At 46.5% G+C, this 23028-nt stretch overlaps 1 protein-coding gene across 2 annotated transcripts in view; it reads right to left on the bottom strand.

Moving 5' to 3' along the window:
- Positions 1-2123: 2123 nt before the first annotated feature.
- Positions 2124-23028, bottom strand: part of LOC105889793 (regulator of G protein signaling 6) — an 85182-nt gene continuing 64277 nt past the window's right edge. For both annotated transcript variants that reach the window (XM_012815721.3, XM_031581049.1), the window contains 16 exons: positions 21320-21416; positions 20399-20449; positions 20067-20173; positions 15535-15586; positions 14997-15061; positions 14691-14767; positions 13275-13356; positions 11180-11254; positions 10646-10744; positions 10422-10483; positions 9188-9298; positions 8326-8451; positions 6420-6606; positions 5165-5254; positions 4545-4598; positions 2124-4327 (listed from right to left, as the gene is read on the bottom strand). In XM_012815721.3, the coding sequence (XP_012671175.1) occupies positions 4277-4327; positions 4545-4598; positions 5165-5254; positions 6420-6606; positions 8326-8451; positions 9188-9298; positions 10422-10483; positions 10646-10744; positions 11180-11254; positions 13275-13356; positions 14691-14767; positions 14997-15061; positions 15535-15586; positions 20067-20173; positions 20399-20449; positions 21320-21416 (1386 nt within the window). In that variant the 3' untranslated portion in view covers positions 2124-4276. The remainder of the gene's footprint in view (positions 4328-4544; positions 4599-5164; positions 5255-6419; positions 6607-8325; positions 8452-9187; positions 9299-10421; positions 10484-10645; positions 10745-11179; positions 11255-13274; positions 13357-14690; positions 14768-14996; positions 15062-15534; positions 15587-20066; positions 20174-20398; positions 20450-21319; positions 21417-23028) is intronic.

Below are 23028 nucleotides of genomic sequence, written 5' to 3'. Positions count from 1 at the left end.
CTCATCTGCTCAGCCTCACGCAGAGTGACATACTGTACAGCCACATGCACATGGACATACATACACACACACACACAAGCAGTACATGGGCAGATACACACACACAGACACACACACACACGCACACACTAATCCATACACACACACACAGACACTAATCCATACACACACACATAAACACACAGGGCTACTCATACTAATCCATGCCAACACAGTCACTCTCATTAACCCCCAGTGGCACACACACACACACACAACCCATTTCTTCTCTATCGGCTTTTGGGCTACTCCAGCTCGAGAGAGCTCTGCATAACAACGTGCCCGTATCCAATGGCCTATATCATTTTTCTTTTATATTTGTAGCTATTATAAACCCTTTTCATTCCTTTCAAAGATCTTGTCTTTTCCCATTGCTGACAAAGAAATGGTATATAATTGCACTTTGGGATGTTTGCATATGTGTCCAATAGAAAGGAAATAGTCCATAGCCCTTAAGGACTCAGAGGAACAACATGAGCTGTTAATACAATCCCAGAGCGACGTGTCTTCGGACCACAGCTGGTTTAAATCACGTCTCAGAAATATATATTTAATGCAACATTGGCACAACTGGAATGTTGCAATAGGCTTTGTTTTTATTTTAGTTTTTTGTTGTTTTTCCCCCAGCTCTAAAGAGACAATCAGGAATTAGAAATAGTACCAGCAGTCCACTCCCAGCCACCCCTCTCCCTTATTAGGTACCCCCTGACTGTGTTTATTTATTATTACAATTTCTGTTTTTTTTTTTTTTTTTTTTTTTTAATGTGTATTTTACACCAACATTTTTTTTTTTAGATGTTAGCATGTGCGGATTTGTGAAGAGTTAGAAGTTACGCAATGTGAGCATTCGCTTGGAGCTGACTGAGCTGAAAGTGACGGTAGGCTGGGATATAGGGGGGCGAGGACTTAGAATATCCCATATACGAAAAGATGTCTAGTATGCACGGTGCGCAGAACACTTAAAAGTTAACGCCCTGCAATGTCTGCAACATCTGCTCGCTCCATTTCTTGCATTTTCATGGCTTGTGATTTATTGTGTTCTTAGTTTCCATCTGTAGTCTCTCCCCTCCCCAACCCCCCATGGCCCCAGTCTGCATTACAAATTAGGGGCTCTATTTTCAGTGCCAATGTATCAAGACCATCTACAAATCTTCTGTGTATTTTAACAGTGCATTGCCTTCCTTCTTATGAGGAAAAAAAAACCTTATGGAAATGATGGAGGGATCTCAGGCAGGCCTGCTTACCGCATAGGCTTGCTAGATGGGCGGAGAAACGAAGGGAAAGGAAAAGAAAGGGAGGGGAGGGGGTTGAAGAAGAAGAAGTGAAGAATGATAAAAACAGACCCTCTACCGCTGCACACGTACCTCATGTTGTTCTCCCCATCCCAACACCCCCCGGAGGTAGTGGGCGACTCTGGAGCGGATCGGCACGGGATCTGCTCCAGCGTTGGCCACCACCATTGCTGTCCCAAATCCTCACGCCTGAGTTCGTCTGCTCTTTCTTTGTTTTACTGTCCTATCATTCATTCATTCATTCATTCATTCATTCATTCATTCATCAGCACTGTTTCGATGTTGCCGTGCCAGAACAATATGGTACCATATTTAGTTTTCTGACAGGGGCAAGTCTTTGTATTTGTATTATCTGCAGTGTCTGACTGGGGAGTAACATCAGTGGCTGTGGTTACTGCATGGGGGATAGGATTGAATATTTAATAATGTCATACTTTTACTGTTTGTTGATGTCTTTTTTTAATTCATTTCCATGACTGTTTCAGTGGTCTTATGTTGTGAAGTAAAGGAAATGTATTGTAAACAAACATGCAATTCTCATTTTTGACTCTAGATGGCAGCATAATCACATTTTAGTGATGAAAATCTCAGTGGAGGACAAATGGCTGCTTGCATGGAAACTCCACTGTGATGTTCCACACTGTAAAATATTTATCTTGCGCAGTGACGTGTAGCCTATTAAGTGAAATCTGGCTCGCTGACATACGTACAAACTAAAAATAAGAATTATGAGCAAGTGGATATTTTGTGGATACAGTGGATATTTTACAATGAAAACAAATCAACAATAGATCATTTCACAGCAGTCTGTGTGTTTATTTGGTGATGTAGTCTTTTCATTTACTCGTCACTTTTTTCAAGACTGAAAAACTAGAAGCATTAAAATTCTTCAGATATAATTCCATGCATAGTTGTGTGCCCTTCATAGCACTTGTACCTCTACATTATAATCTAGCCTACTTTCATTACTTTATACAGCACACAATGCTGTAGGCTATTGTGTTCAGTACCTGTTTTTCAACAATCAGTCACCATAGCAAGTCGTTCTGCAAAACAACCTGTGATTTTTTTCCCCCCAATAAGTGTTACAATGATATACAATGCAGTTTAGCACAGAGCCTTTACATACATTTCTAGAGAAAGATTTAAAATCAAAAGGCTTTGGGACAGTCTCTTCATTCAGTGTTGTGACACCCAGCAATTCCAGAGGTGTCAATGGCAGTAACAGCTCTTCACCGCCTGAGGGCAGCAGTCAAACACGAACACTTGGTTTAGAAGCAATTCTCCCTGCACGAATAGGCAGATGACATGTCAGCAGGTGAACATTAGTCGCTCGTGTGTACATGTGGCCGTCGTGGTCATTCGTCGAACCACAAACTCAAGGACACTGTCTGGTGAGTTACATTTAGCCTCCGGGCTCTTTCCATTTGGTGCCCTGGCAACGGTAGGTCCTCGGGCCTCTTGACTGTAACGGAACAGGCATAGAGCGTCACCGCGCCCTTAAATTCTTTTGACTGTTTTAGGCGAGATTTGGCGCAGAGGCCTCCGTGTTGTGTCTGTCAGTGTGTCCGTTTCATCGATAGGGTGCGGTTCACACTATTGAGTTTCTCCACACCAGTGTACAGAGACATGATAACAAGTGTGCTCAGAACCCTCCCTTCCCCCAATCCATAACCCCTCACCCTGATCATGGTCTCCACAGGCTAGCATTTAGGCTAGGCCTTATTTTTTTAAATATAAAATCTAAACATTGTTATCAGAGTTATGCTTTATTTTACACTCAGAATCAATTTACAAAAAAAAAAAAGAGCAGGCAAGACGAAGTGGACAAGCTACCAAGGCACCAGCCTGATATAGTTTGATGAAACCATTAATCCATGGTCTCCATACAATGAGATGGTTTGGCAGACTTTGGGTAAAATAGGCTACTCATTTATGTTGCTCCAGTAAACCTCACCTTTCTCTATGTGACAGCCTGTTTGGGACGTTGTGCTTTGAATCAGGTAGTATAATTGAGATCATCAGGAAAATATATTTTTTAAATAGATTCCCCTTCCAGGGGTAGGGCTTTGGGCTTTGATGGCTTTAAAACCACACGTGAAAAGAGTTCTAACCTTGATCTGTCCAAATTATTTGTAACACTTTTGACCCAGGAAGAACACATGCATCATAAGTGACGTCTGACCCAGGAAGAACACATGCATCATAAGTGACTTCTAAAGTTGTTTCCTGGTACCTAGAAATAGAAACGTCTATGCTTAACACTTTTCCCGAAGGGGCCACATTGGCCATGTATTAGTTGTCTGGACAGTCATGGTTGAGAAAGAGATTAATCTGAATGCAATTTCTTCATTTAGTTTAGTCCCAACAAGCACTACCTTCCCTCAGTCTTGGTGCAGTGCAGTGGTCCCTCAGGGCACCACTCACAGCCCTTACAACACTCATTTGGAATGGTCTGAAGCCGAGAGGCACATGTTCCTTCTCCTAAACGAGAGCGTCATGCTTAATGTAACCCTCCCCCCAAAAAAGTTTAAATAATAACAGTTATATAATAACAGGCCTGTCCATAATCTGACCGTTAGGCTACTGTTGAAGAATGAAAAATATGTTTTTTTTTGGCTATGAACTTCAGGTAGAATGGATGTGTATGATGTTGCAATTTCCGGATTAAAGATTCTGCTTGAGAACCCAGAGCCCAGAGGTCTGACAGTCATTTGAGTTATTGCGTGCTGCTGATTGGACACTGTAGCTGCACCGTAGACGTGAGGCGGATGGGGTGGGCAGTTAATGGGGGGTAAAAAGGAGACTGGTTGATTGTGGCAGTGGTCACCTTCTCGCCCGCCACCGGCAGCTCATCCCTCCTGGGGCAGAGGGGCTTTGGCATCTCTGTCAGGCAGTAGCGTGTGTGACGTCTCTCGGCACGGCGACTCCACGGCAGCCCCCGGTCAAGAGGACTGCATGAGGCCTGTGAGCCGCTTCCCTGTCAGAGACTTGCCCTGAGGAAGAGCAGACATGGGCCAGAGTGGCGATTCAATGTTTATTACTTATTTATTTATTACTTATTTATTTAGGTCTTTGTTGGGACGAGTAGATTTGACATAAGCAACATTCATCTACGTACAGAACTACTTACGTTTCCTACTAGTATCCTTAATGGTGCTATGCTAATTCTATGTGTAGCATAATGCAGTGGTTGAATAAGTGAGCACTTACCACACTACGAGTGAACTTCTCCAGTGATGTGCGTCGACCCTGTTCAGTCTCCAGCTTTTGCCCCAGGTGGGTTGTGCAAGGTAGGAACAAAAAGGTTGCATAAATTATGGTTGGATATGGAAATATTGTGGTTAAGATTAAGATTAAGATTAGGGTTAAGGGTAAGATTAAGATGCAAGACATGAAATTCAGTGAAAAGGAAAAGCAACCACCCAAATCTATCTGGAGTATAGATTCACTTTTTGAAATCTTCAGACTATGTTTGGGGAGGATTTTATTACAAGTGAGAGAAAAAGACCGTCTTTTTTAAATCGATTTTTCCCCCCTCTCGACTCATTTTCAAGTTCAAGAGGGGGCACTGCTGCGGTGGACCTCAGCAGAGGTCCATAGCTCTGAGAAGCCGAGAGAGAGAGGTCATTGAGAGACCATTCACGGGTATAAGCACACACTCCAACTCTTTACAGCCAGAACATACAAGAAGTTACCACGGAACAGAAAACTTTGCAAAATGCCTTGACATACATTCTATATTCTGAGAGAGTTTCAACATCAAATTCCGCCTGCAGCGAATGGGATTTGGGCTTGAGGAGATTTAGATGTAGAGTATATCATTCAGGCACCTTCTTTCTGGCCAGCAGGAGGTCCTGGTAGGCGTTGGAACGCATGAAGCGTGCGTAGCTGTCACTCTTCATCAGCTTATAGATGTGGGCCTGAAAGAGAAAAGAGATACGAAGGCATGAGACTGAGGATTTGGAAGGGAAAAAATACTGTATATGGGTTGCTGTCTGCGTGAACTTGTGTACAATGCCTCCTTGCCCGTCTACGAGATGGACGTGAGTTTTCTCAAGTATGACTTTCCACGTAAACAGAATGTAAATCCGTCAGCAGACCTCTTTGCTTTCCCACCGGTGGTTTACAGAAACACTTGTGCGCCAACACAGAGCTATACAGAGAGAGCCAGCAACAACACTTTAGTCCTGGGTGGGTGGATTCATTTGCATGGGTTCTCTATCAAGACAGGTTTTCCTATCAAGACAAGTTTCTCTTACACAAAGGCAATGTGGTAAGTATCCTTCAGGGCTGTAATGAAAAAGAGCCTTGAGGGCCATGATGCACTTCTCTTCTTTTTTAAACCCCCAGCTAGAGTTCCCTGAGAGGCTGCAAGATCATTTTTGCGCAAAGGAAACTTGCCCAGGCACTCCACCAGGGACAAGGAGAAGGAGAAAGAGAAGGAGAAGGAGAAGGAGAAGGAGAAGGAGATAGAGAAGGAGGGGACTGGGGTGAGAGTGTTGCAGAAGCCATTTGTATCTGACTGAACAAGTCTGCAACCCCTGACTCCTCATCCATCAACAGGCAAGCAGGGGAGGACGAGGAAGGGTAAAAAAAAAGAAGAAAAAAAAGTGGGAAAGGAACAGATCTTGCCCCTACTCTCCAGGTAGGTGGTTGAAGGGACCGGTATAGTTAATAAGAATATGCCATAGTCAATAATTCAATGTTTATTATACCTAGTTGTAATATAATTGTTACTTTTATTTGGATTCCACGAGCATGTAAGCATTTCCTGGGTGAATATACTTGATTTTGACCAGGGAAGTGAGGTGCGACATCGCTCTCACCTCCCCCCCCCCAGGTCGGGACAAAGCTTTGTATCCAGGGCTTATTTGAATAGACGGTAACACCCCTAAACTCAGCTTTAAGAGCAAATCCTACAATGGATAATTTAGATAAGTCTGAGGTGAAGCTATGAGTGGAACTTCAGGCTTTGTCTCCCTTGGTGGCCGCCATTGTACAAGAATAAACCTGAAGCCATGACTGACAAACCTAAGACTGAATCTTCAATATATGGTATAAATCTAAATACTATTATGGTGTTACCTGGGCGTCCTCGAAACTGTAGCGACCCGGGTCCTTGAGGTTGTGGCTGGTGCGCTCGTAGCTGTGGGAGTCCAGGTTGATGGAGCGCGGGGCGCCCTCGGCAAGAAACTCCTGCCAGATTTCCTGAGCACGGCCAGACACTTCCTGTAGGGGGCGCCGCTTCAGATCCTGAACCGCCAGCCAGAAGCTGAGGAGAAGAGCGAGGAAAGAATACGGGTGAATGGGACGGAGAGATAGTGGGACAGAAAGTGAGATTGAGGATGATCTTGGATATGAGGTATGAGAGAGATGCTAGCCTAACAAAGATCTCTCAAACGCCTAAAAAATCCCTGAAAATCTGTAGCTCTCCACCAGAGTACACAGTAAATGCGTCAAGTGTACTATTTTTACTCTTTCTGCTACAACAAAATCCCCCTTGCACGCTCCAAACAAAAGCCTTGGTCCCGGGAGTCTCCATCACAGAAAAGGACTAGTTTGCCTGAGGCATCTTGCAGTGAACGATGATCCCAACACCCCCTGAATGTAGCCATGCATTGACTACCAAACACACATTCAACCCATTACTCTGTTCTCCAGCACTCCCCCCCTCGCGCCCCCCCAGCCTTTGTGAAGAGTCTCTTATTGCTAAGTGGCTGAACAGCTCAGCACACTCTGGCCCCATTACTGGTCCTCAAGCCAAACAGAAAAACAAAGCACTCCCTGGTGTCTCCCTGTACTGCTGCCCAGTATCTATAGTGATCTGTGCAGTGCTGGAGATATGGGCGCATCCTCGACGCCTATGCTGGAGGCCCCCGGGGGGACCCGGGCAGGCGAGGGACACACTTCCCATCCAAACAAGTGCCTCTCTCCCCATAAAAAGCAATCAGACTACTTGGCTGGGCAATAGGCAGAAGGGATGGAGATAGCAGGTTAGAGTGTGAGAGACGGAGAGGGAGGGAGGTGGACGGAAAGAGGGTGGTGGACGGAGATAAGTGTTTTGTTATCTAGTCCCATTAGCTTTGGGGCCACGCTGACCTCTGCGCTATCTCCAGCGCCTACTCCGGGGGCGCCTGGTGTCCTGCCTACTGGACCCGCGGGGGGAAGACTCTCTACCCACTCACATACGTACGCACTCTCACAGACACACACACACACACACACACACACACACACACACACACACACACACACACATAGATCCTGACCCCCACAAACATACACACACAGACCGATCCTGACTCACATACTCAAACACACAAACAGACAGACCCTGACCCCCAGAAACATACACACACAAACACCGATCCTGACTCACACACTCGAACAGACACACACACACGCGCACAGACAGAGAAACACGAGCACACTCATTAAGACACATATACAGACACACGCAGAAAGTCACACACACACACACTCTCTTTCTCTCTCTCTCTCACACACACACACACACACACACACGCACACACACCCACACACCACCCTCCCCCCTGGTGGTTAATTCACTGGCCCAGTCAGTGGCTGTGGCGCTGGACCGGCCCGGGGAGGTGTCAGAATCTGCATCCGTCTCTCGGGCCTCTCTGTTATCTGAGCCGAGCGCACTGCCGCTGGGGTGTTCCCATAGAGACAGATGTGTTCCCATAGAGACAGATGCTCTGGGTACCGGCCACAGGGTCAATGGAGAGGGAGAACAGAGGAGGAGGGAGAAGAGTGGAGGACGGAATGAGGGAGAGAACGAGTGAACAGATAAATAGGAGATTGAGAAAGAGAAAGGGAGAGACGAGAGAGAGAGAGGGAGAAGAGTGGATGATGGAGCAAAAATGAGAAAAAAGGGCCGAAGGGATAGAGGGTTGGAAGAAAAGAAAGAAAGAAAAAATGGAGATAGACAGTGTGTGTGTGTGTGTGTGTGTGTGTGTGTGAGACTCACAGCAGATTTTCCGAGCTAAACTCTGACTCGAGGAATCGGAGAAACTGGTCACGGCCTGCCGGGTCCTTCAGGGCCTCGTCCAGAGAGAAACCCCACTTCCTCACCCGCTGCTGACTGGGGTCCTTACTGTGGCAGAAAGAGAGAGAGTGGAAGAGAGAGAGAGAGAGAGAGTGGAAGAGAGAGAGGAAGAGAGAGAGAGAGAGAGAGAGAGAGAGAGAGAGAGAGACGATGGAGAATAGGGGGAAAGATTACACACCCAGAAAGCTTTATGAGACTGTTTTTGTCAGGATGAGAGATCTGCTGGTGCTGAGCCAATGATATTGCACTGAACACATGGCAGTAATGGAGAATGCACCCATGCAATAGCCCATGTATCTAATATTTATATCACACCACACCCGTTTATAAATACAAAACAAATGCTGAAGCAACACACTCGTGCACAGTACTGCAGACTGTCCCGGCGTATACCACGCCAATTCTAGAATTCTATTACCAACCAGGAACTGTTCTCACGACTAGCAATTAATCAATTTGAATACATTATTCAGCTACATTAGACACCCTAATTATATTTCAATGTAGATTAATTTCTTGCTAATTTTGGCGGAGCAGATATGGTTGGCCAGACTGGACACGGTGGCCCCTCGCTGAATCATGCATTTTTAACACGAACATGGCCCATTTAGAGTTTCAATGCGGTCCTTACACCGGGAGTGCAGCTGGAGAACTGGAAAACCGTTTTTCACATTGTAATTTATATCCGGGCCAAGTTGGCTAAATTGGTTGCTAACGCCAGAGATGAAGATGAAGACGAAGATGAAACGGTGAGGGGGGGGGGGGCTCTGAGGTTGAGCTCTACCTTGCCTCTACGTCCCAGAAGGAGGGGTCGTCACTGGTCCATGGATTGGAGGGCTCCAGCGTGGTCAGGAAGGGGTCATAGTCCAGATACTGCTCTGTGTAGCCCATTAACCTAGAAGATATTGGCAGAGCAGTTACTATACTGTGCTACATCGCTGAATAATCACATGGTAAAATTCTCTGGAATATGTTTTGCCACAGCTTTTTCTTTTTTCCTTCCTTTTCCCACACACTCCATTTCTTCCCCCGTGGGGTGCAGTCAGCCTTGTTGTTGTCAGTGCTGAAGCTTCAGTGAAAGAATCAGGCCAATGTCAGTGGCCATTTTGCTGTAACTCAGCTGAGAACGAAACTTCTAATGAAGACACTGCGGTAGCCCCAGTCTGTGAAGGATGCTAGCTTTGCAGATGGTACCTCCCATGCCAAGGATGCTACCCCACAGCTTTGCAGATGGTACCTCCCATGCCAAGCTCAAGTCAGGTGACGGAGCTGGAGATTAATATTTCTCATTGATCTGCCTTGTCCTGCCCTGAACTGGTTCAGAAAGTTCTGCCCCCAAGGGAATGCTGGGTAAATTGTCCTAGACAACCCCGAAATCCACCCCCCCCCTGTCAGTGCCCTCACCCACTTGCTGACCCCCCCCCAGGGTATTGTCTGCCACTTGCCCCCCTGAAGGAGAGAAGTGGGGGTGGGGGCAGGAGAAGACTCCTCTGTGTCATCTACAGGGCTGCTGGGACTGAGACAGTATGGTCAGAGCTGGGGGGGGGGGGCTAGAGGTCACACAGACACGACTGAGGCTGCAGAGAGAGAGAGAGAGAGAGAGAGAGAGTGTGTGTGTGTGTGTGTGTGTGTATGAATGTGACTGTCTGTGGGTGTGTGTGAGGGAGAGTAAGTGAGTTTCTCTCTGTGTCTCTGTGTGAATGTGTGTTTGCTGGTTGACATCAAATAACATTTTCCCGCACTTTCCTGTAAGGTCAGCAGTCTTCTCAACCTGGAGTGACCCTGAGCTCACTGTCAGAGTGGGGAAAAAACTCACTGCCCTCTTTTACTTGACCTCAATCCTGCTGGATAATTCCACTGAGGCTTTCTCAGACTTGAGTAGACATCAAAGTTTGAGGTCCATTTGAGAAGTTCACATTTCCCCAAGACCTGGAGGAGGAAGACTGAAGCTCCGAGCACCAAAGACTATCGGACACTGTCCCTGACCTGATAGCAATGACAAGCAACGGTGTACTCACGTCTCAGCCACTTTTGACATTTTCATGCAGTGTCTGTCCAGCTGGGCGTTCAAAAACATGATCTGGAGGAAGAAATGCGCACCTTTTAATAAAAACACGATCATTGTTTTCCTATCCTTAGAACAGCAAAGAACAGTTTACACAGAAATGACAAAAGGTGGTTCAGGTGGCAGAGCAAACAAGGACAAACACAAATGCAAATATAAATGTCAATGTAAACATACTTCCTTCTTCACGTCCTCCTTTGTGTCCTTCCTGCCCTGCTGTGAGGGCGTGTGGACGGGACTCTGTGACTGGGAGTCTTCTGTGAGACCATATACCGACTGTGGAGTTTGGACAGAGGGGAGTCACTGTCATCTTCAATCTAACTCAAAGCCTCAGCTGGTGTACTTTCTCCTTCATGCTGACACTCTATCTCAAACACACACTCTCTCTCTCTCAAACACACACATTATCTCTCAAACACACACACACTCTCTCAAACACACACACTCTCTCTCAAACACACACATTCTCTCTCAAACACACACACACTCTCTCAAACACACACACTCTCTCTCAAACACACACATTCTCTCTCAAACACACACATTCTCTCCCAAACACACACACACTCTTTCTCAAACACACACACACACACACACACTCTCTCTCTCTCAAACACACACACTCGCACAGACACAAACAAACACATGTACACACACACACACACATAAATACACAAGCACACACTCACACACACACACATAAATACTCACCTTCTTAACCTTCTGGGGGTTCTTCATGCGCCGGCACTTCCTGATGTCCATTTCAGTGGTGTTCACGCACCCTGGCTAAAGGTCACATGATCAGTGTTTAATTCCTCCCACTCCACCCAACACACTTGCACAACAATCAGCTGATTGACTTTTTTGTCTACAGCTTGAGGCCAACACATAGTCTGTGACTGATGCCTTGTGATGGGTAACATTTGTTGGGCAGTAATTACTAGATAGGCTTGAGGATTCCCCCTCATGAGTCAGCTAGTTCAGTAAAGCCTTTAAAGGTGCAGTTTGCGATTCCACGAAAGGTTGTTGATATTTGAGTTCAACAGCCAATCAAATTACACCCTTGCATTCCGTGCTCTTGAAGCAAGGTGTGGATTGGAATAGTTTATGGCTCGGCCCGAGCCAATATGTAGGTATGACTGTAAAATCACTCCAAGGCGGCCATATTGGATGGATTTGAATTGCGAGCTTTAGAAAAACAGTGGCCAGTAAGCGTTGTGGTAATGCTTCATATTTTCCCCACTGCGTGCTTTGATGTGAAGCATAAGGGTTTTGGGCTGTATTGGTAGTTGGATATTAGGTCTACAGCCTGTTTTGGGCTGTATTGGTCGTTGGATATTAGGTCTACAGCCTCATCTTGCAATTATTTGTATACATCACCTCATTTTCAAGTTTGAGATGGAGAATCCCAGAACTTCAGAAACTCACTATATTTAAAAAAAAAAAAAACCATTATATTTGACCCTAAGCAAAGCAAAGTTACAAAGAGTGGGTTTTGGATGACATGGGTGTGATGTCATGGATGATACTTTCACAAACTAGCAAGATTTGATCAGTGCTTACTGTAGATGTACTGTAGAAGAAATGTATTCTTCGTTAAATAACGTTCATTGAAGGATCAGTTGTTTGCCATTAATGTGTGGTGAACATCACACTTCCTAGGCCTGTTTACTTTGCCACCTCACATCAATGGCAGATCTTATTGACACATGTCCTCTCTACGTGCAAATATTAGTGAGTAGAAACTTAGTAAAAGAAGATCAGTTTTGTGTTGCCAAAAGCACAGTATAAATGCCTTGAAATGTTCAACTGGGAATGGAGAAGCAAGGATTTGATGGGGTTTTATCTATGGCAGTCAAAATGCCCATAAGGGGGTCAGACGTGTTCCCATTCACATCCATTATAAAACAGGCCTATTCATGCAAATGGTTAATTAGCTGTAGTTTCTATCATGCAACTAGAGACAACTTTTTTATTTTGTTACTTTATTTTGTTACTTTTCCACATTGACTTTGCATGTATTTTATTTTTAAGTTTAAAATTTGACCCATACCTACAAGATGTTTGTAGGCCAGGACTGTGTACAAACACCAGAGTGTTTTTAAAGATGCACACACAATGAACAGCTAAAGGCTGGCGAGGAGGAGCAATTTACTGAATTTGACAAAAGGGCCCCCGCTCTATGGCTGTGAATTTAGACTGAGGGCCCCCACTCTATGGCTGTGAGACTCGACTGAGGGCCCCCACTCTATGGCTGTGAGACTCGACTGGGGGCCCCCACTCTATGGCTGTGAGACTCGACTGAGGGCCCCCAGCTCTATGGCTGTGAGACTTGACTGAGGGCCCCCACTCTATGGCTGTGAGACTCGACTGAGGGCCCCCACTCTATGGCTGTGAGACTCGACTGAGGGCCCCCACTCTATGGCTGTGAGACTCGACTGAGGGCCCCCACTCTATGGCTGTGAGACTCGACTGAGGGCCCCCACTCTATGGCTGTGAGACTTGACTGGGGGCCCCCACTCTATGGCTGTGAGACTCGACTGAGGGCCCCCACTCTATGGCTGTGAGACTCGACTGAGGGCCCCCGCTCTATGGCTGTGAATTTAGACTGGGGGCCCCCAGCTCTATGGCTGTGAATTTAGACTGAGGGCCCCCACTCTATGGCTGTGAATTTAGACTGGGGGCCCCCAGCTCTATGGCTGTGATACTTGACTGAGGGGGCCATGCCTGCCTCAGCTGTGGGGGGGGTTTGGGCTTCTGACCTCCAGCTAATAAAACCTGCGTTGGCGTTTGCCAGCTGACTCACCACCGGCCTGTGGACGTCCCAGAAGGCCCTCTCCTGGCTGTCCAGGATCTTCCTCTCGTTCTTGTCTTTCTTCCTGTCGATCCTGGAGAGGAAGGGATTAGGATGTGAGGGGGATGGCTTTTTGTGTGTTTTTGCCGTTATGTAAAGGTTCGAGTAATGACACCAGGCAGGAAGAGAATCTCGCGTGTGCACTCATGTGCAGGAGCATCACACACACACACACACACACACACACACACACACACACACACACACACAGTCAGAACATTTCAGAGCATTTCAAAGACACCAACCTGTCGGCGAGCACGACACATTAATTTCCATTGCAGAGACCTCACTTACATAACTGACATTTTCAGCTCTGCGCCTCGTCGTCTTCCTCTCCTGCTCCTCCTCCTCTCCCCCATCCCCACCCACCCCTTCCTTTTACATCTCCCTGGTAAGGCTCTCCTGTTTCCCTCTCACGAGGCGGCATGATTAATCTGCCTCTCTCTCCCCCTTAACACCCGCTGGTAATCACAGGGAGATGGACACGCACGGACAGCCCAGACAGGCTGACAGCACACACACACACACACACACACACACACACACACACACACACACACACACACACACACACACACACACACACACACACACACACACACACACACACACACACACACACACACTCCATCCAGCTGATGAGGCTGGCGGTCTGAGTCACGCAGACGAAGGGGATGAAACAGCTGCCGAAAGTAACACTGGCCACTGACTAGCTAACATACATCAATCCCAGTCCACTGGCCACCTTCACCCACCCCCAACCCCCCCTTCCCCTGTGTGATCAGCGTCGCTTACAGCACACTCGACTTTCACTTAACTCAGGAAATGTGCTCGGAAATAGGTTTCTAATTCAATTTTGAGAGGAAGGTAATGTCGCGTGTCTCTCAAGTGTTGTGGCAATGAGAACAACACCAGATCCCTGTAAGACAGAGGGGGAAGGGAAGGGAAGGATAGAGCGAGCCTGAGCTGCTTAAGGCGAAATCAGTGCTCTTCACATCTGTCCGTCGACCAAGGAGGCACTAACGGGAGCGCCACTTGAGATGTCGGGGTTGTGGATAACATGTGAAGCATGTGTACCACACACACACACACACACACACACACACACACACACACACACACACACACACACACACACATATACCTATATAGACGCTGAAGATGGCCTGGAGCCCGAACCGTGTTTGTCTGCTTGACGTGTTTCGTTCAAGTAAGTTAGAGGATTCACTGTTGAGAGGATTCACTGTTGTTGTTTGTTTTATTTTAAAGTCTATATTATTTCACACCCAAAGACCTTTTAAATATCGGGGTAGAGCGCGTCATTCTCCCTGCAAGGGCTTGTGGGTGATGCCTGCATATGACACTTACTTCAGCTGTGCCTCGGCCTGCATGAAGATGAACTCCCATTTCCTGGCAAAGGCCCGCTGAAGTCTCGCTAAGTTCTCCTGAGAGACAGAAACAGAGAGAGAGAAAGAAAGAGAGAGAGAAAGAGAGAGAAAGAAAGAGAGAGAGAGAACAAAGGTGAGGAGTTTTAGTGCCTTACTCTGAGGCGATGAGTGCCCTTTAAAACACACCAGCGTTGCATAGCTTAGTCTGCGTCTGCCTCGGGGACAGGCAGAGGCTCTGTGTGAGTGGCCCTTCAGCGCACACAGAGGGAGAGGAGAGTCTACTCACCGCCTCGTAGTCAGCCAGCTCCAGCCTGGTCTTGTTCTGCATGGTCCGCTTGCACAGATAAATGGCTGTCGGAGTGGTCGTGGGGTAAGGATGGGTGGAGGGTGGGGTAAGGATGGGTGGAGGGTGGGGTAAGGATGGGTGTAGGGTGGGTGGAGGGTGGTGTAAGGTTGGGTGGAGGGTTCAGGGGCGTGAGATGAGGGGGTGGGAGTTGGGGGGTGGATTGGAGACAGAAACAACCTTGAGACCACAGACCCATGTGTAGGCTTATGTGAAATCCATCTGTACAGTCCCCCCCCCTCCCCCCCCACCACCACCACCACCATCAACCCCTAACCCCCCCTAACCCCCTGCATAATCCCCAGATTAGATTAACTCTCTTCTTTCCAGCCAGTGCCTTTCATAAAGCAATTTGCAGCCTGTGGTGCAGTGAGTCACCCACTGGCCCAACCACGACTAAACCCCTTGGCAATAACCCCCCCCCCCCCCCCACCTCCTCCCCACCCTACTGCCCTGGTGCAGTTTGAGCTGATGTGCTTACCGTAGTCTGTGTTTTCAGGCTCCCAGCAGTTAGAAGGCCAGAAGTATGGAGCCTGATAGGAATATGGACATGGAGAAAGAGAGAAGGTTAAGATTTAGAAAAAAAGAAAAGAAAATGAATTGCTACAAATAAAGCATACACAAAAAGAGGGAGTTAGACCTGGGGTCAATTACAGAGTTAAATGCAGTCAGTTAAAATAAAATGGCAATTTTGTTTTCTTATATGTATTTCCCTCACTTGTTCTGTGAATACTAAATACAAAGTGGTTATTCTCAAGACTGGGGAGTATTGTCCTGTCCACCTTAGTCTTAGTCTAGTATTGTCCTGTCCACCTTAGTCTTAGTCTAGTATTGTCCTGTCCACCTTAGTCTTAGTCTAGGGCCCCTCTGGCCTCAAGGGACCTTCTGTCCTCTTGTGAGAGTAAATGCACAACTGTGAGCATTGCCTTCACATCACACAGATGATAATTCCACAGACTCAAAATGTTACCCTGACAAAATGTCAGCGCTCAAGTCACACACACACACACACACACGCACACACACACACACACACACACACGCACACACACAAAACAGAGAAAAAACCTGGGCACACACACACAGACAGAGAGAGATACCTGGGCACACACACACACACACACAGACAGAGAGAGATACATTTCCCAAACAGATGTCCCCCCCCCCCCCCCCCCCCCATACTGTGTGTGCCATCAGATGCAATAACTTCATACCACCCACTGTGGATTTACATTCATCCCAGAGGCTTCAGATAATTACATTCCCCCACCTGAGATGAACTCCAGAGGAGTTTGCCATTTCTCTGTGCTCACAGAGATTGAATATATCTAGTTTTATTGGGGGGGGGGTGCATATTTGCACTGACTGGACAAGAGTATGAATATAAAGACTTAAACGAATATGGAGAGGCTCCAGGACTGGTGTAAGGCTCCATTAGAGGTCCTATTGGGAAGGGATACCACAGGAACTACATGGAAGACAGGGACAGTAGTAGGTGAGCAACAAGGAAGTGATGCCATAAGGATGATGTCAAGTAGGTTTGTTAGTAGGAGTTATGGGACCACATTCAAAGAGCTATGAATAGTGTACTCAGTAGGCTTACGTGGGTAGTCTCCAAGGGCCTTTTGTGTGCAATGTAAGACACTGCATTAGAAAGATCCTGATGACTACTTGTTTTGTTTGGTATATGACATTTTGTATCAAGACTTTTTATAGCGATATTGAATGGTAGAATAATGTGAGGACTTATTTTGGAACATATACTGTACAATAATACTCTTTGAGTGCACTTAAAGTGATTTTCCCCTGTTTTGGGGGACAACACTATTCTGTCTCCGCCGGCCTATTGCTCAAAGTTTCGTTTTCACTGTGGTGACTGGAAACTCTGTTTGCAAGATGGATGGCTGGATGGCCATTCTGAGTGGCCTTCAGCGACCAGTGGGGGTGGCTAAGTGTGATGATGTAGAAGTGAGGTGTTTGTTTGAAATGTAGTAACTATGGCAGCAGTGCTAGAGCTAGACGACGCGATACAATACAACAGTTGTATCAATGCTAGAATTTCTAACAGCGAACAAATTTAAGCTGGTCCAGTGGTTTCAAAATTAACCCAAAGCCTACGTCCATTAGGATGATTAGAAACAATCTCGATGGCGCGTGGCCAGACCCTGTCTATTCACCAAGTGAATTTGGGTCTGGCTATACCAGGCTAGGACAACACTGGTGAATATGTGAGAACCATCTTTGAACCCTTGTGTCTCGGCTGGTCTGCTCATTAATCCATCCCACCCCGGCTCATCTCCGTAAGCCACTGTTACGCCCCTCTTCACCCCTACTGGCTTTGCAGTGACAGTGCAATAGCTTTTAGGTGGTGAATGGGCATAATTAGCCTGATTGTCCACACCTGGGGAGGTGTGGATAAAAGCCATGCGGTTTGTCCTCAGAAGGAGGCCTTGCATTCACACCCTGTTTTGGAGGCTGGTGAACACCATGTGTTTGGTGCTGGTGCTTGGCACTCACTATTTTACTCTGTGTTTTGTTTTATATAGGAATAAATAGTATTTTCGTACAACTCTGTGGTCTGGCCCTTCATTTGTTGCGGCTCAAGAGCCGGGTCGTAACAATTGGGGGCTCGTCCGGGATCTTTTGGACCTTATTGTTGTGGAGACCAGACTGCAGACTTTAGCATAGGGTAAGTAAAGAGGTAGGTGTTGAGCAAACTCTCCTAGTTAGAGTGCTTCAGCTGGATGGCTGTGCTGCCCTTCCATCGAAGCACTTGTTTGTTATTTTGCTTTGTTGTTTTTGTTTATTGTTTTGGGTGGTTATCCTGGGTGGGGGTACGCTTCGGAGTTAGGCAGTGGACTATATCTGTGGTCTGCTCTCTAGTCGCGAGTTCAGCGTTTAAAGTTGCCTCGAGCCCGGTACACCTCTGAAGACCTAGAGAGGTATAGTTAGGTTTTTTTCATAGGTAGATTGAGAGTTGCTCAATACATTTAGAACCAGTGACACTCAAGTTTGATGGGGTTTGTTCATTGCAGTTAGGAAATATACCTTTGGTGAGCAACCCTGTGATGTATTGAGAGTTGCAGCTGTGTGTGTGTGTGGACTTGCCTACTTCGTGCTGTTAGATTACCTAGATGTGAAAGTTCATTAGGTGAGTGTTGTGTATTCAGTGACAATTAGGTGTTGTAGAGATGTCCACCCCATTGTGAATCACAGGTGAATGTTATTAGCCAGGTGAAGGCAATGACATTGTGTGGTAGTGAGCCACACTAGTTGTGATTGTGGGTGTGGTTTTCAAATCTTGATTGGTCATGTGTGTGTGTTCGTGCTGCATTGAGCTCAGAAGATTCCAGTAACTTGTTGTGGTATGGGACCACTGTGTGAGTGACCTTTTGTTGTGGTGACAACAGTGCACGTTTTGTTGGGATTATGTGTTGCTACTGTGGTAGTAGTAACTGGGTATAATCTGGTTTGTGGCTGTTGTGCTCCACTGTGTGAGTTACTGGTTTTGTGTGTTCAAGTGTAGCATTTTTGTAGTGTGGATAAAAGCCATGCGGTTTGTCCTCAGAAGGAGGCCTTGCATTCACACCCTGTTTTGGAGGCTGGTGAACACCATGTGTTTGGTGCTGGTGCTTGGCACTCACTATTTTACTCTGTGTTTTGTTTTATATAGGAATAAATAGTATTTTCGCACAACTCTGTGGTCTGGCCCTTCATTTGTTGCGGCTCAAGAGCCGGGTCGTAACAGCCACCCAGGATTTGAACCCTCACTCTCCATACCAGAGGTGGAACCCTCACTCTCCATATCAGAGGTGGAACCATCACTCTTCATATCAGAGGTGGAAGCCGGGCGCACTACCAAAGAAGCTAAAAGCCATGACTGCAGGGCCTTGCCAGGGGCGTGTATTTTGAGAGCTCTAGAGGGAGGTTTACAACACAAAACTCCGACAACCCTCCATCTGTTACATCACTGGGAGTGTTGCCGTGGGGACGCGGCTCATGTGTGGAATTTTGGGGGGGGAGCATTGACCCTCTTCAAAAAAAAGCTTAGGCAAATGTTACATGACATGACATTGCAGACACTTCACAGCAACCACAAACAGTTTGTCATTCTGTTTGCATTCAGGAGAGGTAGCTATGGAAGCTATTTCAGTTGTTTGATGCTGGCAAATCATCTTGACAGGTAAGTTTTGACAACTGGTGTAAATATTTCACAGGTTTCACTTTCACAATTCATTTTTAATGGGTTCATGGACATCCTGTTTGAGGATGCTGGCGTATGGAAACACGGTCTTGAACGTGTTGGAACATGAAGGACCTATAATTACAAGGAATATTTGACAACGTTTTTCATCCATAGGGAATCTGATCTGTAGAAAATCTAATTCAAAAGGCCGTGTGGAAAAATGAAAGGGAATTTCTTACGCCACCACCCTAGACATTTATTTTTCTGACTCGCTCGCTAAGAAAATCCTATGAAACAGTTTTGCACACCTCTCATATATGTTTTTACAAGCCCAAGGAAATGATGGATTCAACACAGCGCTGACATATCAAGGTATGTTCCGGTGGCTTAACATGGGTTCGATACCCAGGGAACACACCTACTGATGAAAATGTATATATGCGAGTCACCTTGGATAAATGCATAAGAATATGTGAGTCGCTTTGGATAAATGCGTAAGAATATGTGAGTCGCTTTGGATAAATGCGTAAGAATATGTGAGTCGCTTTGGATAAATGCGTAAGAATATGTAAGTCACTTTGGATAAATGAATTGCAGTTACTGATGAAGTGCGCTTGCTACCTCTGCTGCCAACCTCCCAGTTACATTCACATCAAGGGAGAATAAAAAAATATACAGTATATATTCTGCCTCATGGCAAAGAAAATCTTGCTGTCAGAATGTCTTCCATAATTGCATCAACACATCACCCTGTGCACAAATGTGGGCACAATTTATCAGGCAAACATCGCTCTCACGAGTGACCCATCCGTATGAGGCAGTCGTACCTGGAAGCGGTAGAACGTCCCATCATCCTTTAGTGTGAGGACGTGGTCGGAGATAGGGAAGGTGTAGCCCTGGGCGGCGATGAGGCTTCCGATGTGAATTGCTTCGGCTGAACAGGAAGACACGACACACACCACCACGTTGGTTTGCGTCGCACTGAGAACCAACTCTTCTGCTGACACATACGACTGTTGACGTATCAAGTGAGCGTGCACCATGGTGTAATGGCTTGTTTGTGTCGGCTACACACTTGATTAAATTGGATAATGGAATGTGATGATAGCGGGCTTGTTTCACAGCCTTGTCTGGACAGACGTGCTCACTAAACACCAACCTGGATCATCAATGGTGAGGTTCTTCATCAGCCACTGCACAATGTCTACACCTAACACAGACCATAGAGAGAGAGAGAGAGAGAAAGTGAGGGAGAGAAATGGGAGGAATGCCTGTGTATTCATTTTGAGAACAAGAGAGATAGAAATTCGAAGTGTTAGTGTGTTCATTTAATTCTGTGGAATACAGTGCCCGGCGGTAATTCATGTGTAAACTCCCCCCGTAGGTAGTGTGTGTGTGTGTGTGTGTGTGTGTGTGCATGTGTATTTTCAGCAGCGCTGGTTAAAATCAACGAGTCTCTCCCTACCCAAGCTCAGCCCTACATCAAGGAAAGCACTTTTTAATTCCACATCATATATTAGCTCTTGGTCTCACGGGCGTCCGCTGAGTGCCCTGCTCTGCAGTAATTGTGTTTATTGATACACATCGCCCGTGGCACATCAACCAAGCCGTATGAATAATAATAATGATGCTCCCCACATCGTTTATTTTTTGCACAGTGGAGGCAGCTGCATGAGTTTAAATGATTTAAGGGAATCCAGTGGGACCAGGGGCTTGAGCTGCCTCTGATCCGTCATCACAGGGCCAAATGCTTAATGCTGCAAATGTCGCGTCCGCTTCTCCACCACCTACAAAAGTCCCACCATCTCTCTCTAGGAACGTTTTTTTTATCTATAGTGAATTCGTCTTGGGATTCGGGATTAGCAGATCAGGGATTTTCTAATTCTTGCATTAGGTCTTTGGTGTGTAATTCTTTTAGATGAACTTTTCTAGGTAAAAACGAGGCTTATTGGTTAATCTTCACAGTAAGGTCCTTTAATGGTCTAATATATCTTTTACGGGTTCTAGAACGTTTTCCAAACTCTTTTCTAGGTTGCAAGGTTCTTTTCTCAACAGGACAGAGTTCTGAGGGCAGACCTACCTGTGACCACACTGGGGATCTTGGACAGGAAGCTCTTGACTGTTCTGATTGGCACCCCCTCTGTCTCATGCTGTATTCTGGTGACAATGTCCTCAATCTACAAGAGAACAACCAAAGACACACATTGAGGAAGGACAATTATTGATTGAGGAAGGAAAAGTATCTTATATAGACAGGAGGAAGAAAAATGGATGAAACCAAGAAAATGAGGCTGTAGTGAAGGGACAGTGCAGTCACCCCACCCCACTCAGCCTCGAACCCTACACTATTGCTTCTCCCATCCCTGGGGGGCCCTTGCACAGGGGTCAACCTGACCTGGGGGTCCCTCGCACAGGGGTCAACCTGACCTGGGGGTCCCTCATACAGCTCTCACACCGGGCTCGCCTCCAATGGGTTCACAACAAGCCATCCCACTTCTGACACCACAAGCTTTCTGGTCACACCCATCACTTAGGTAAGGTGGGGGTGGAAAAGTCCCTATCTCACAAGGTTCAGCAAGCAGCGTCAGAGCACTCATCTTTCACCTTGAAATATCCATGGAAACGTATCACAGGAATGACATGAGAGGTCAGGCCAATGATGAGAAGAACATGTAAATGGGGACACCGGAATAACGATATATATTCATATATTCATATATTAAATTTATGATATAAAATTATGATATAAAATTTATGAGGTAAGATATGAAATAAAATATTATTATGAGGTAAGATCATCTCACAACACAAGAGGTGAATCAGGACAAAAACACAGACGTGCATACAGACACATGTACTGTATGTCTTCATCCTGACACACTTACACTCTTCAATCTCCACACACACATCGCCTCTCTTAACTTAATTTACGCGTCTCAGTTCAAAGGACGTCCCAGCCATGCTTCCATGAAGGCGACATGGTCACTCGACCATGAAAGTATAGTTATTCCCACCAGGCCTCCACTACATAAAAAACACCGCCTCCACCACAGGTCGATGAACGTTAGTTTTTATTTTTGACAGACTTATGCTTTTAATACGGTCTGCTACACGCACTCGACCTCAAGACATCAGTACTAGTCGACTACTACCTTCGGAGGAGCAGAGGCCCAGAGAGGGGGGGGGGGGCGGCCTGCTCAACGGCCAGCTCAACTTCAAAATCGATACCGATAAAACGCTCAGCGACCGGAAAAGCAAGATGGGACTTAACAACGTCCCGTGTGTGCGGGTCTCATGGGAGGGGGCGGGGGTTCTAAACCAGAGATGCCGCTCTGAGGCAGCCGGCACAGAGGCAGCAGCTGCTGGGAGACGAGCTGAAGTCAGACACACACACACACGCACACACACACACACCACACGAACTGAAGTCAGCCTGCTCACAGTGGGGAAACCGCAGGAGCCACTGATGGAGCTTAATGGAGGAGGCCCCTCAGCGGAGCCAGTGCAGTGCTGCAGCGCAGCACGGTTGCCTTGCTCAACTATTTATCGCATGAACCTGCATGGAGCACAAAACATATGGCTGCGTTTTCACCTATTGCCTACCTTATCATAAGCACTGAACTAAAACAGCCATCGACCCTTGGAAACAGGTCAGGGGGGGGCGGGGGGGGGGTCCTTATGCTGTTCCTCCCCCAGGTATGAGTGCACATCTAAGTGCTTTTTCATGAAAACGCTGCCTGGGTCTGGGTCTGTTCTAATCACTCTCAGCAAGGACCCTTCTGGCATCAT

Source organism: Clupea harengus, chromosome 15, assembly GCF_900700415.2.
Source record: "Clupea harengus chromosome 15, Ch_v2.0.2, whole genome shotgun sequence".
NCBI classification, from domain to species: Eukaryota; Metazoa; Chordata; class Actinopteri; order Clupeiformes; family Clupeidae; genus Clupea; species Clupea harengus.
The sequence above is the reverse complement of the archived record's forward strand: the minus strand, read 5'-3'. Positions and strand labels throughout refer to the sequence as shown.